The 14,227-nt window shown below is 40.4% G+C and overlaps 1 protein-coding gene and 1 long non-coding RNA gene across 5 annotated transcripts; both read right to left on the reverse strand.

The window, feature by feature from the left end:
* Positions 1–1,807: 1,807 nt before the first annotated feature.
* srsf7a (serine and arginine rich splicing factor 7a) lies at positions 1,808–9,439 on the reverse strand. Of its 4 annotated transcripts, XR_004105772.2 has the most exons (9): positions 9,191–9,435; positions 7,355–7,588; positions 6,833–7,009; positions 6,597–6,683; positions 6,211–6,252; positions 5,898–5,942; positions 5,370–5,462; positions 3,885–4,432; positions 1,808–2,706 (listed from the first exon to the last, which is right to left on the reverse strand). XR_004105772.2 is itself a non-coding variant. In XM_036001041.1 (8 exons), the coding sequence occupies exons 2-8, from the start codon at positions 7,576–7,578 to the stop codon at positions 4,339–4,341; spliced, it is 762 nt and encodes a 253-aa protein (XP_035856934.1). In that variant the 5' UTR covers positions 7,579–7,590; positions 9,201–9,439; the 3' UTR covers positions 1,808–4,338. The 4 variants fall into 4 exon arrangements, 3 of the variants coding, with proteins under 3 accessions (XP_035856934.1, XP_035856933.1, XP_031160078.1); XM_036001041.1 differs by having other exon boundaries at positions 1,808–4,432; positions 7,355–7,590; positions 9,201–9,439; XM_036001040.1 differs by having other exon boundaries at positions 1,808–4,432.
* Positions 9,440–11,429: 1,990 nt separating this feature from the next.
* On the reverse strand, positions 11,430–12,544 carry LOC116053226. The gene is made up of 2 exons (XR_004105775.2): positions 12,506–12,544; positions 11,430–11,985 (listed from the first exon to the last, which is right to left on the reverse strand). It is a non-coding gene; the product is annotated as an uncharacterized LOC116053226 (long non-coding RNA).
* Positions 12,545–14,227: the final 1,683 nt, after the last annotated feature.

Genomic DNA, 14,227 nt, shown 5'->3' on the forward strand with positions numbered 1-14,227 from the left:
CGACAACGCAATTCAGGTCAATGATGTGATCAGGGTCAAAGAAAGTTGACATTATTACAGAGTATCAAGAGAAAACAACTACAATTATTATCGCTAGAGATTTGTATGCGACATAAAGCCACATAGCACTACTTCATCTTTCTGTCGCTAGGTTCTGTGTAAGGGACAGTCAACAAATTACCGTTTTGGTAGATCGGCAATGACCGTAGGGATGCAAAACGTTGGCTATTTCTCGAAAAAATATTCACTAATAATTTGTTTTCATGATGATTGCATTACTTCCCAATACGTACAGTTCAGTTATTTTTATTTCTGGAAAATATTAAATAAAAATCTCATTCTCTCATTGTGATTGCTGTAGTAGGCTACTTCCCAATCACTCACTGCTACTTACTACAGGTCACGGTTACCTGAAAAGACAATTTATATGACTAGAAAATTCATGACTATTACCCTTGTGTTGACTTCGGGTCACATTGACCCGTTTTAAATTTTTGTTTTATATCAGAAAATATGGGATGTAGAAACAAGCGCTGAAAATGTGTAGAAGAAAAATTTAAAAATGTAAAACGGAAAATGGAAAAAGAAAAAAACAATATGTGAAAAAAAGGCGTCAAAAACGTTGGGAAAAAAAAGTGTTTTTTTCAAGGTTGAAGGGAAGATAACATAAACTGAGATATCCCATTATGTTGTGAGCAGTAGTCCTACGTGTGCTGTTGGCAAAATTGTGTCCAATCTGTCTGTGTCCATGTCTGACCTGGGCTGGCACATGTTCACGTTAAAAAGCGTATTGCGTGCACGAGCACTACGGTCACATGCAAAGTGTCCCGGTTTTAGTTCCGGGAAATCTGGTCACCCTAGGTATAATCCTCACACTGATGTGTCCTTAAATTGCGAATAAATTCCCGATTGCTCGAACGATGATGTCATAGGATTTTAGTTGTGGGACTTTTTCAACCTCCTCCGAGGATTCAACAGATCCTTCCCAAATTGGGTCAGCAGCACGTCAAGACATTCACGATGCCAAATTGCAAAGCTTTTGTGTTTTTGTAAAACAGCGTGTGTGTGCATGGTGTGGCGGCCATTTTGTCCATTTCCCCATTAACACATGAAGCTGTTGTTGTAACCGGTGGTAACTTTACATTGTCCAATCTGCCTGAAACTTCACGTGTGATAGGAGTCCAGACCTGGAGACAGCTATACGCCCATATTGAGTCATTGTCATAGCGCCACCTACTGACAACAGGAAGTCAGGCTTATGCGACAAACCATCCGATTGACGTGACATTTTCGTGGTCTACACATACAGCAACCAGCCATATAATTAGTGTTCTCTAGCGCTACATAGTGGACAGAGGAAGTGTTACAGGCAACCCACCAGTACCCGTGTGCTGGGAGGGGTGAGGGCCCATTCACTGTGCTTGCAGCTCTAATTTTATTAAACTACACTGCAAATGTCATTGTCATTTATATATATTTTATATCTCTACAGTTTTTTTTGTCCAGCTTTGTTGTCCCAATTTTAGCCGAATGTTTATTTCTGTGCATGTACATCGACAGCAACGATAAACCAAATTCCTTGTATGGGTACACATTCTACATACAAATATCTGAAGTTTGTGATGGCATTATGCCTGTAGTTTGAAAGACTTTTTATATAATTGCACACAAGTACAGTAACAAACTGCCATATGTATCTAGTACACCACTAATGAAACATATGTAATGAAAACTGCGGATATCTTGACATCTTTTAAAGTACCACAGCAAAACAAACAGGTGAAATAAAGTAAGACCACTGAGGTATGTTGAAGAGGTTTATTCAAAACTGAAACTGCCACTGTCTCACAGTATAAGCCAGGAACAGAACAAAACTGTTAAAGCAGCCCTTACAGAAATCAAACTTCAGCACTGTATATATTTTAAAATTAAAAGTCACAAACAAAATTGGAGATTCAACACATGGGGAAAATCCGTTCAGCACACAGTAAAGCTGATCAGGTTCATAAAAGGGGGCAGTGCAGCACAGAAACAACAAACAGGAATGTGACTACATATTCAAAAGGCATGCAGGCCAGCAACTACCTCCTTTGCCATCATGAGTGGAAACATTAAACAGCATTTTAACCTAAAAAAAAAAAAATCAAATTTGGAGAGCAATACAAAAAAATAATTGTTTGCCGATTCTCAACGGGGAAAATATTTTGATGGTTTAGAAATTTTAGGGAATAAAGTTTTCAATGCAATGTCTTCACTCTCAAACGCTGCATCAACTGGGCCATCTTCCACAGAAAGTGTACTGTACGAGCTACTCATATCACTGCTAAAAGCCAACGGCACCATTCAGTACCACCTTAACACAGGTGTTGCTTCTTACACTTGCTACAGCACGCGACTTCAGAGAAGAAAGGGGACCTATGCAGCAGCAGTACACTTTCTATCAAATGGAAACTGACTTTTGTCTGCTAAACTGACTAAATCTTCAATAATCTGAGGCTGCACGAAGACTACAGTCCTGGGGAGAAAAATAATCTTAAAAAAGACTGGGACTAAACAGACAAGTACAAAAAAAAACAGCTTCTGTAGGGCTGTGAAAGCAGACGGGGTGCAGAGCAGAGGGTCTGTCTGTTAAGGAACTAATAAGTCTTCTTCACTCAGTCGTCTGCGGGCGTAGGGCTTCGGTGTGGACTTGCTGTACGGGAACGACTGAAACAGAAACGAAGAGGAGTTAGCTCGCCACAGGGGAGGATGGAAGAATGATCAGACACAAAAATCCCACATTACTCAACATCTTAACACGGGGTACATCTTTAGAGAAAGTCCATGACTGGATAGGCACTTGTTAACTATCTCAATACCTCTTTGACCTTTTCAGACCAGATGATTTTTTCTTTTAGTGTTTAATATGTCTAAGGCAACTTAATATTTGTATTTCAAAGAAATACTTGTCATGTCAAAAGCTAAATACACAATTGAACCCCTCCCCCCCCCAGGGCAAAAAACACCCATTTAAAATCCTGACGGTTCCTTGACATAGTCTCCTCACTTGTGACAACAGATTTATAGTTTCTGCTCTGAGGAGCGCCCGTGTGCTTCCCGACCACAATCTGGAAGCTGAAGCAGGAACGCTTAGCAACAGGTTTACGAGGCGAGTGGTGGAGCCACTTGAATTTTGAACACTGTAACTGAGGGAGATCAGTAAGATTCATATTTATTTTTCATATATTAATGTTCACACCTGGCAAGTTATTCTATCTTCAGATTTTAAGTTTAGTCATGATGGTTATATTACAAGGTTTAAAGTTACAGGTCATAATATTCTACCGTGATTGCATCAATTTATCTCGTTTCCCTCACAACATGTAGGGCTGGCCTACATGAAAGCACAGTTTATGTTGACTGTATACTGTCATACAGAAGATAACTTTTTAATCACGTACCGAATCACAATTTGTGTGTAAAAAAGCAATTACATTATTTCCCCATATCGTTCAGCCCTAATAGAAACTGTTCTATACCATGAACAGAGAAGGAACTGCACATCTGAAAGCCACCAATATTATTGTGCTGTACTAAAATAAATACTAAAATGATAAAGCTGCTTAAAACAGTAACGATGTTGCAACATCTACGGCACAAGAAGAAAAACATATCTGACAAACCCTCCTCAGAGATCAACCCATTAAAATTCACTTTGCCTTCCTCTCTTGCACTCACTCAATCATCCACGCGCACTCGCATGCAAACACACATTTGTACTCTGAGCATGCTTGTTAAAGCCTCAACTTTAGCTCTATAATCACCAGTTTTCCAGACTACATCAGACCTGTGCATTTTCTTTCACCATGAACATGAGCTTGTCAGGGGGTTTGATTTTTGGTTACCTTTGGAGACAGTGGCAGAAACAACAAGTACAGAGAAGCGAAGGATGAAAGGACTGTAGGACGGATGACTACAACTCGGAGAGACACTGCGCTGGGAGGCTCTTGAAGACTGATCTCTCGTCAGCTCTCTTTCAGAAGCTAAGACAGAGGCCGAAGAACTCTGGTAGGTAGGGGGGTCTGGTAGGTAGGTAATGGACTTAAAAAGGTAGCGGTCGAACTCTGATCTGTGTGGGTCAGCCCTCTGGTACATCTGAAGGCTGGCTGGCTGGGTGACTCTAGTAGAACTCTAGTAGAACAACTGTATGTGTGCACGGGCTGATCTCGTCTTAGCGTGTGCGTCGGTTGAACAGACGGTCACCCATTCACTGTGGGGAGGGTTCGGTCGGTAGGTCGACCTCTTTCTCGCTGTCTAACACCAGATGCAGACGAAGGCTGATCTCAGGTCAGCGCTTAGTCACCCTCCCGCAGGACGTACACACCGCCAGCTGGCAGACCCTGGGCCTGGGATCAGCTGTGGTGTCAGTGCGGTGCTCAGCTCCCACCACACGCTTTAAAGAAAATATGAAAAATAAACAAAACTGTGCTGCAAAGATGCTTAACTTAAGTCACACCAATGGTGTCGTTTTGTCTGATATCAGCTATTATTTTTCTGGAGAGTTCTCTTGCTCTAGCCAAATTCAGGATAGGGAATTTTTTTTTTTTTTAACAGTTACAATACTACCTCTGATCATCTTTACTTTGCACTTGTCAAATCCAATAAATACAATTTTTTTCTGTAGAATCGAGCTACATCTAGGGTGGGTGAGGTTAAAGAAAAGAAAGAGTACAGAGGATATGGGTGCATCTCACTGGTTTTAACGTTTAAAAAAAGAAAAGTTTACATGCTATCTTTCGTGTGCTCTATTTTCAAGATCAAGTGAGACTGATTAAGAGCTACACTGAGATTAAACAGTGCACAGCTATCAAGAGTTGGAAAAGAGCACAAGAGAGAGAGGTCTAATCTTTCATCTAAGTATACTTCTCTACACCAGACAGAGCGCCCAAGTCACTGTCCTCTACCCCACTCCACTGCTGGCCAACAGCAGAGGCAGAAGATGCAGATCTCTCTGTGTCGAGGAGGTGGATGGGTCTTGGCGGTCGTCCATCTCACCGTCAAGTGGAGGTTGTTTTGGAGGCAGCATGACGCTCCGGCGTAGAAGGAGGGTCTATTTAATAGTCATTCCCTGCCTAGCATGGAGCACCTAGTTCTAGCTAACGTGAAGAACATTTGACTGTCTTGGAACGCAAGATAGTTGTGGTCTCAACTGCGATATCTAAAATCAATAATTGTTAATATAGACCTCACTGGTGCTTCTTCCTACTGAGGTGTTAAGTCTAAAATGTCTTGGTAAAACACTGACAACTGGCAGGACTAAACACTAGACATGTATTTAACAGCCTACGCCCTGTTTCAGTGAAGGAGAGACATCTAGACTGAGGGTTTACCTGTTCCTCTTGTGATTGGCTGCTGGAGATCGCGAGCGAGATCGGGAGGGAGAGCGCCGTCTGGGCGCAGAGCCGGACCGAGATCTGGAACGACTGGAGAAGAGAGAGAGAAAAAAAAAAAATACACATTTACATGCTCCACTATCAAATTCTAAAGCTGGAATTATGCCTCTGCAGAGATGCATACAAACATCTTTGCAAACCCAAGCAGAGAAGGGTGTTCTGGGTAGGGTTGCAGACGCTCACAGATTTTCTGATCTATTCTGCATTTTCTTGACATTTGTTAAACTTGGGTTTTTGTAAAGTGGTGCTGACACAAGGACTGACTAAATAAATGAAAATGCAAGCCAACACACCAGCAGCAATCATTTTGCGTGCGTAAACATCACAAAGCAAAAATATTGGACTTGGTATGTCTTACTCCACAATCATGTCACCAGGACGGAAGGTTTGCATTGTTAACAATAGTGTGTTTTAGAGACAAGCTGTGTAATTATGGTGTGAAAACCTGCAGCTTACACAACCTACCTTCTCACTGGAGTCCTGGACTTGGAACGGGCTGGAGAGCCAGACCTAATGTTACAGGAAGCAAAGTGGATTTAATTACAGCTATGGTGGAAACCATGGCAACATTTAAAGCGTTAACAACCAGAGTGGAGGCTGAAAAAAAACACTGCACATAATTGATCCCTGAGGGATGTACTACTCATCTGTTCTGCCTCGGTCACAGTCTGCTGCAGAACTGGGTTAACACAACACTGATGAGGAGCGGCTACATTTGTTTCATATGTTGCTAACGATGCAAAAAGCACAGAAGTGAATGAACCAGCTGTATTCTTACCTGCTCCTGCGTCTGGAATAGGATGGAGATCGACGACGGCTCCTGAGGAAGTACAACATAAGTCACAAAAAGGATGGACAACAGGTTCATCTGTTAGCCTGGCTGGCATGAATCAACACAACAAAGTGTAACTCTTTATTATTCAAGATAAAAACAACTGTGCGTGTTAATAAAAACTTGTGATGATAGTGTGCAAACTCTTATTTGCAAAGTGAATTATGAATTTAGCTATTAATCTGTGTTAATCTGATCGGTGTGATTTGCTGAGGTTGGATCAGCTGTGGCTCACACCAGTACATTCAGGCTCCAGTGCATTTGGCTTGATGTGCAAAGCAGCAAAAACTAGAACCAAAAGCCGCTGGGTCTGCTTTTTGGTGTTGACGTACCGGCTGTGGCTTCGGCTACGGCTGTGGGAGCGAGAGCGATAACGGCGCCCGCGGGACCTGGACCTAGACCTGGAGTGAGATCGAGACCTGAAAGCGAAACAAGTTTATCAACGTCTGTCCTTGATGGAACAAGATGGCAAATACTATTTAAAGCAGAGCAAGAAATGATGAGTTGCACGAGTGTCAATGTGCACTGAAAACGTGCATCACATGCAAAACGGACTGTATTCCTTCACCTGCTGCGACGGCCTCCTCGCTTGCTAAAGCGGTAGCAGTCATAGGCATAGTGGCCCCGGTCCCCACACTGGTAACACCGATCATTGGGGTCAAACTGGCGTCGGCTGGGGCGCCCACGGCCCTTCCTGGAGAGGCCCGTTGACAGCTCCACACGAACACGGGAACCACAAAGGACCCTGAGGAGAAGAAAGGTCAGAACGAGAGGCCAAAGACAGGTTTAATTCCTGAAATTGTTCTTCACGCCGGCTGCGAGGATTAAAAACCTAGATTAGTTTACACGTTTGTCTTCAGGAGTCCTCAATATTTGACAATACAAGGCAACACGCAGGATTTAAGGGCTAAACACTGTTGTATTTGGGATTTGTAAATTACACAGTAGAGGCTCATTTTTGTTGTAGCTTTTCATCTTCTGCGCTTCCCCTTCTTAAAATCGAGAACAAAAACAGAGGACTACTGAAATATAACCAAGTTTTATACAACACGTATAATAATATATTTATAATATAAAAATGACTACTTACTTTCCATCCATGCCTTTCACAGCATCTTCTGCATCTCTGGCATCCTCAAACTCCACAAAGGCAAACCCAGGTGGATTTCTGGCCACCCAGACAGTTCTCAGTGGGCCATAATAACTGAATGCTCGCTCCAGCTCCCCCTTGGCAGCACCATTGCCCAAGTCACCCACGTACACTTTACAGTCGGTTGCCCGAGACGAACTCCGGGAGGATGAATAGTGTGACATCTCTCCTTGCCTGTGGAGAAAAGGTGCATAAATTAAAGTTAAGCATGTTAATCAATAAGACAATTGACAAAAACTTGATTGAAAATTACTCTACTTTGATAATCATTATTTGAGCTCCGAAAAACTAGATTGTACACTTTGCAGATTGTAACACCATCGCCGTTTTCTGACATTTTATAGAATAAATAATTAATTCAGTATATGACAAAATAATCTGTTCAATCAATTAGGAAAATAGAGTTGCAGAGAATGCAGGACTTTTAGTTATAGTTGAGTTTTTTTGGGGGGCTTTTCCACCTTTATTTGATAGGACAGCTAGGTGAGAAAGCAGAGAGAGGGGGAAGACATGCAGGAAATTGTCACAGGTCGGACTCCAACCCTGGACCTCTGCGTCAAGGCAAAAACCTCTAAGTACACGTGCGCCTGCTCTACCCACTGAGCCAACCTGGCCACAGTTGAGTATTTTCAAAGTGTTGTATTAGCAGTGGTGGAAGGTTACTAAGTACATTTACTGTAAGTACTGTACAAGTACAAATTTGACTCTTTTCATGCTACCTTCTACTCCGCTATATTTCAGGGGGAATTTTGTACATTTTATTCCACTACATTAATCTGACAGCTTTAGTTACTTTTCAAATTAAGATTTTTGCACAAAACATTTTACTATTCATTTTAATAGTTTTTAAAATACAATGTTGAAAACCCAACAATTATATAGTCCAGCTGAAATGATTGTTTTGATCACTTCCAATTTCGAAAAAGTGAGGATTTTTCTGCATTGAGTACTTTAACTTTTGTAACATTTTCAATGCAAGATTTTTACCTGTTAACAGAATATTTTTACAGTGTGGTATTAGCACTTTTAGCTAAGAAAAGGATGTGAATATTTCTTCTACCACTGGGTATTAGTACTTAAGTGAAGGATCTCCTACTTCTTCCACCACTGCACCTGTGGAAGAGGGGTTTGAAAACATCTCGTTTGGTAGCTCAGCAGGTGCAACAGCGCCACACTAGTCGTCAACGTTACCGCCTGTTAGCGCGCCAAACACTGCCTCCTGAAATCATTTTAAACCCAGATTAATCACGTCCTGTTCGCTGTGTTCAAGACACAAATCAACTGGGACAACTTCCTTCACAGTGATGAAGGACTTACATTATTTGAATAACCGTCGTCATGAACTGATAAATACAGAGCAGTTGTATTAATATTAAGCGGGCACGTTTCATTAAGGCCCATTATAAGTCGATTTCATCTTGATTACTATTACATCATCATTATTATTGTATCGGATACCAGACGTGGACACAATTTTGTACGCTTGAATTAAACGATATGCGCGGATCAGTCTAAGAAACGTTAGCTTAACGTTACCTAACGTAACGTTACAGTCAAGACGGTCACGGAGCCATTTCTAGACCAATAACGGTTCAATGAATAACAATGTAATGTAGATAGACCTTTTCATAGATAACTATTCCAATCCAACACACAATATATGGTTTGTGTGTGCAGTATGTAAGTGGTTATACCCAGGAATTAACGTCAGCTGAAGGCCTTGCTCTCCGCCTGCTCATAAACAATGGCGACTGCCGAAGCGTTAGCTAACGTTACCTTGTTCCGCTGTTCCGGTGATTTCTGATTCAGCTACACGCAGAGATGAAATTCAACCGCCTCAAACAGAAGCCCGAGGTGGCGTTAAACGAATTAACGACAATTTTTTTGCTGAATGAACTAGCTAAATAGCCACTCATGGACATTAACAAGTCTTCCACATGTCTGTCACACAGGTTGACCAGCTAGCTAACCACCACCAGAATTTCCTGGACAGAATACAATCCCACAATCTAAAGGCGTCACATCCGCATCTGCGCACTGTGACTCAAAAGACGCACTTCCGGTGAATACTTCAAACCACTCACCAAACTGCTATAATCATAAAATTAATTAACAGAAATTAGCCACCTAAGGCTAAAGAAGTTCATATTAAAATGATGAACACGATTCAGAAACACCTTTTTCGCTTGTAGAATAGATTAGGACCTTTTGGGAGGCCTTTCAAAAGATAATGATCGAACATATGAAAACATACAGTATTACTATATATACTGCAACTGGAGGACAAGAAAACACAGTTTGGGAAAAAATATTTAATTATTTTTGCAAAAGATTTCATACATGATTCCTATAAAAATAAGTTAAATTTGAAAAGTACTATATCCATTATGAATATCTATGTACCTTAATTCCGGATTGACCACTTATGTTTTTTGTTTTGTAATTTCCATTTTTATATAAAAAAATAAAAATAAAAAAATAAAATATAACAGAAATTCAATTAAAAACAACATAGCTGTGTAGAAATACTCTGTTACAAGTAAAAGTCCTGCATTGAGTAAACAGTAAACAGTGCAGGCTATAAAGTAAAACTAATCATTATGCAGGATGACCCATTTCAGAATAATGTATACTATATTATTGAATTCTAATTAAAAATGCATGCATTTATGTGTACATTAATGTTGCAGCTGGTAAAAGTGTGGCTAATTTCTATATTGTTTATATGTTGTGGGTAGCTTAATACATAATAATATATCATAATTTATTGGTTGGTTTATATTTTGTATTATTAATCTGAATCTGCCAATTAACTTATGTTGTAAAATAAAAGTGTGCCTATAGGCCTGCAAAGTACAATATTGGTTTCCTAAATGTAGTGGAGTAGTGTAAGTAGAAAGTTGCATAAAATGGATAGTATCTCAAAATTCTACTTAAGTCGTACTTGAGTAAATGTACTTAGTTAGATGGAAACACTAACCCATATTCTTCAGTGAGAATAACGCTAAGTAAGACACTCATACTGATTCTTTGTATTACATATTTGTTAACAAACAATATTAATCCCTGGCCAGCACCTTTCAATGCCGAAGTAGCGCTGTGGAGACGGACTCTTATAATACATCCATGTGTGGAGACAGGTCTGGCAACGCGAGGCTAATGTAGGCTCAGTGGCCACTGGAGGGCAGTAAACACATACAGACTTTCAGAATGACTACCTGTATGTGTCCCATTGAAGAATACGATGTGATTTCTAAATATGACAACCACAAAATTGTTAAAATTGTGATTAAGTCATGATTATTTCTAATTCATTTCGGATTGTGTCTGTTTGGTCACTGTGTCTTGGTATCCCATACAAGGCGTTTCCTAAAGGCTGCCTTTTCAAGATTCAAGATTCAAAATTCTTTAATTAATCCCACAATGGGGAAATTCACACTGTTCACATTCATTCACACTTTGGTTATAGTTGTGTAACCTTTAAAGAATGTTTTAGGAACGTTTTCATTAAATGTTATCACATAAAATGGATTCACGGATCTATTTTATTTCTAAGAGTGAAATGGTTTTAGGGACATTCTTAGAACGACTGAGGAACTGTTCCTCAAGTTAAGATTGACAGGCAAATTTACTAAATTAATTTCAGTTTATATTACACACTTTTGGTGAGCATATTACAAATTAGGACGTATGTATAATATTTAGATATTTATATATTAGTAGGGTGTTGGTACATTTGTAGAAGTGGTGATTTTGTCACCTGCCCAGGGACTGTAGATATTAGCTATAGGTATATATATAACGCATCCTTTTGTCGTTTTTGAGATGAATGTATTTTGTACATAGTCCCTGATGTAAATAAATTAAACAAACTAAAAACACAACTTTAGAGTTATGGTTGACTTGTAAAATGTCTCTAACCGTGCAGGTGCTGCATACACCTCATACTCTGTCCATGTTGGTTTGACTGCTGTCAATGCTCATTTAGTGCAAAAATAATGACTCAGACACGTTACGCCTTGAAAATAAATAAACTATATTCAAATAAGGTCAATTTCACGTAATTAAAGACCTTAATTTTCTTTCAGTAACACATTACACCTCATGCCATGTTCTCGAAAACAAGTTGTCATTTTTTTTTTTTCCAAAGATTCTTTTTCTGCATTTCATAAAAAAACTTAAATATCATCTTCAGTTAATAATTTATTACAGTATTGAATAAATGTCTATGTCTATCACATGATATTGTAGTAACTCAGTCATTATTTCCCTACAAAGGTTCAGGCAGAGAGAGAGACATTTTCATCATCACAGGAAAAAACTTTCACAGAGAGACACATTGAAGAGCAAGACCTGGGAGGGAGCGAATGGGAGAACAAGGAGAAGAAGGAGAAGGGGGGAGGGGGGGACACTAACACAAGACACAGAAATATTGTACACCAACAAACAAAAAAAGATGACCTGGGATGTTGCTCGTTGCAGACGGAGCCTTGACACAACAGAGCACGCTCTCTTTTCACAGCTTCTACAGGTAACAAATAAGCAGTAGACACTGAATCCCTAAATGCTGTCTGTGTGTGTGTGCATCTCTTCAGTTTTATCTGTATGGAGTTGTGGTTGTGTCTGTGTGTGCTACTTGCTCATTTTATTTCACAAAGAGCCTCTGGTGTTTGGGATTCAAACTGTGGGGGAATTAGGCCTACCCCACAGGTAAAATATGCCTCTAGGCGTCCATTACAGTAGACCATGCTGCTAAACACACGTACACAGGGATTCATCATGCATCTGGGGAGGAACACAGAAGGGAAGCACAGACACAGACACACACTGGGGAGGGGCTGGGTGAGGAGGAGAGGCTGGATGGGGGGAGGCATCACATCTAGCTACAGAACAGCAAAGGTCAAAACCAGACAGTTAGTACAGAAGTTCATGGAAACATGGAACATTGTCCGGACATTGTTGACAGTTCTGTTTTTGGGTGCTGAGCCACACCTGGGTCACACCTTCTGGGACAACACTCCGATGCATCCTGTACCCGCTGGTGCTGATCATTCTTCTCCCGGTCATAGATTACACATGAGTTCAGCAGACCTGTGTGTGTGTGTGTGTGTGTGTGTGTGTGTGTGTGTGTGTGTGTGTGTGTGTGTGTGTGTGTGTGTGTGAAATATGTATCCAAGTCTGTGGGAGCGTGGGAGAGGGAAGTGAGAGGATGACAGATGGATGATATCTGTGTGTGTGTGTGTGTGTGTGTGTGTGTGTGTGTGTGTGTGTGTGTGTGATGTGTAATTGTGGTCCCACCTGGTGGTTTATTGAGTAGACTAGTGTTAGACTACTGTTACAACCTCACACACCACCGACCTGTCCCACAGCCTCCATTAATATCTACAAAAAAGTTCTTCTTTAGCTCATGACGACCCGAGACTGACAATTATACTGGCAAATGTTCCACACTGTTTCTTCATGTAAACATGCTACTTACACTCAAAAACTCCTCCTCCAAGAGAACTGAATGAAGAAATGTACATTGGCGGAGGGTTACAACAAACACTGGAGCGGTAAAAGATGTGAACTGACCTCTAGTCAAAGCTACTAACGAAACAATTGACGAATGTGTTTTTAATAGCTTTTGCTCCTTGAACTAAACACCAAACTGTTCGCCTCAAGGACGTGCGGCACAGCTTATCTATACATAAATAATCTTCTTTTAAATAAATAAAATATCTAAATAAATAATCTTATGCAATAAGTTACATCGACACAAACATACTCATTTAAATCAGATGGGATAGTGTTTGGTTATGATACACTACACTGTTTGGAGCAGTTCAAAGGGGAGCTTCTTCGCTGTGGAAAATAAATCTAAATCCACTAAATTCAGTATAACGATATAATCTACACCACCAATTGTATATATTGATACTATTCTAAACCTCGATTGGAAGTACAAAAAAATCTACCTTGGCTATATCTGCAAGGAAAAGATACAAAATTTTAGAAAGTTTACAAAGTATAGTTAGTCAATGGTAAACGAATTGATTATTTCTGATATTATCGCATGTAATAACGGTAATAACAAACTCCACTTGTATAGCACTTATCATTTGTGGGTGGAATGTTTGTGATGCACCTGCAGCACAAAGTGCAATGTATTCAATGTGACTAAGATTAGGCGGTGAATATTACAGTAATTATAACGCTGACTGGGATGTGTCGACATGATGAATCTACTCTTCCTCCTTCAGAAAAGGAAAGCTGGACTCTGGAAGCTTCTAGTCTAAGCTAACGGTTAACTACTTTATTATCGTACTATGGTGTTTCACACCGCTCGCTACGTTTGCTATGACATTTTTTCATGCACCGACTTCAAAGCTTTGAAAAATGTAAAAAATAACGTTAGGGGAACGTTCCCTAAAGGTTACAACGGTAGGGGAACGTTAGAGGAACGTTCTCTACAGGTTACAACGGTAGGGGAACGTTCCCTAAAGGTTACAACGGTAGGGGAACGTTAGAGGAACGTTCTCTACAGGTTACAACGGTAGGGGAACGTTCCCTAAAGGTTACAACGGTAGGGGAACGTTCTCTAAAGGTTACAACGGTAGGGGAACGTTAGAGGAACGTTCTCTAAAGGTTACAACGGTAGAGGAACGTTCTCTAAAGGTTACAACAGTAGGGGAACGTTAGAGGAACGTTCTCTAAAGGTTACAACGGTAGGGGAACGTTAGAGGAACGTTCCCTAAAGGTTGCAACGTTAGAGGAACGTTCTCTAAAGGTTACAACGGTAGGGGAACATTAGGGGAACGTTCTCTAAAGGTT

The sequence above is a fragment of the Sander lucioperca genome, chromosome 5 (genome assembly GCF_008315115.2).
Source record: "Sander lucioperca isolate FBNREF2018 chromosome 5, SLUC_FBN_1.2, whole genome shotgun sequence".
NCBI classification, from domain to species: Eukaryota; Metazoa; Chordata; class Actinopteri; order Perciformes; family Percidae; genus Sander; species Sander lucioperca.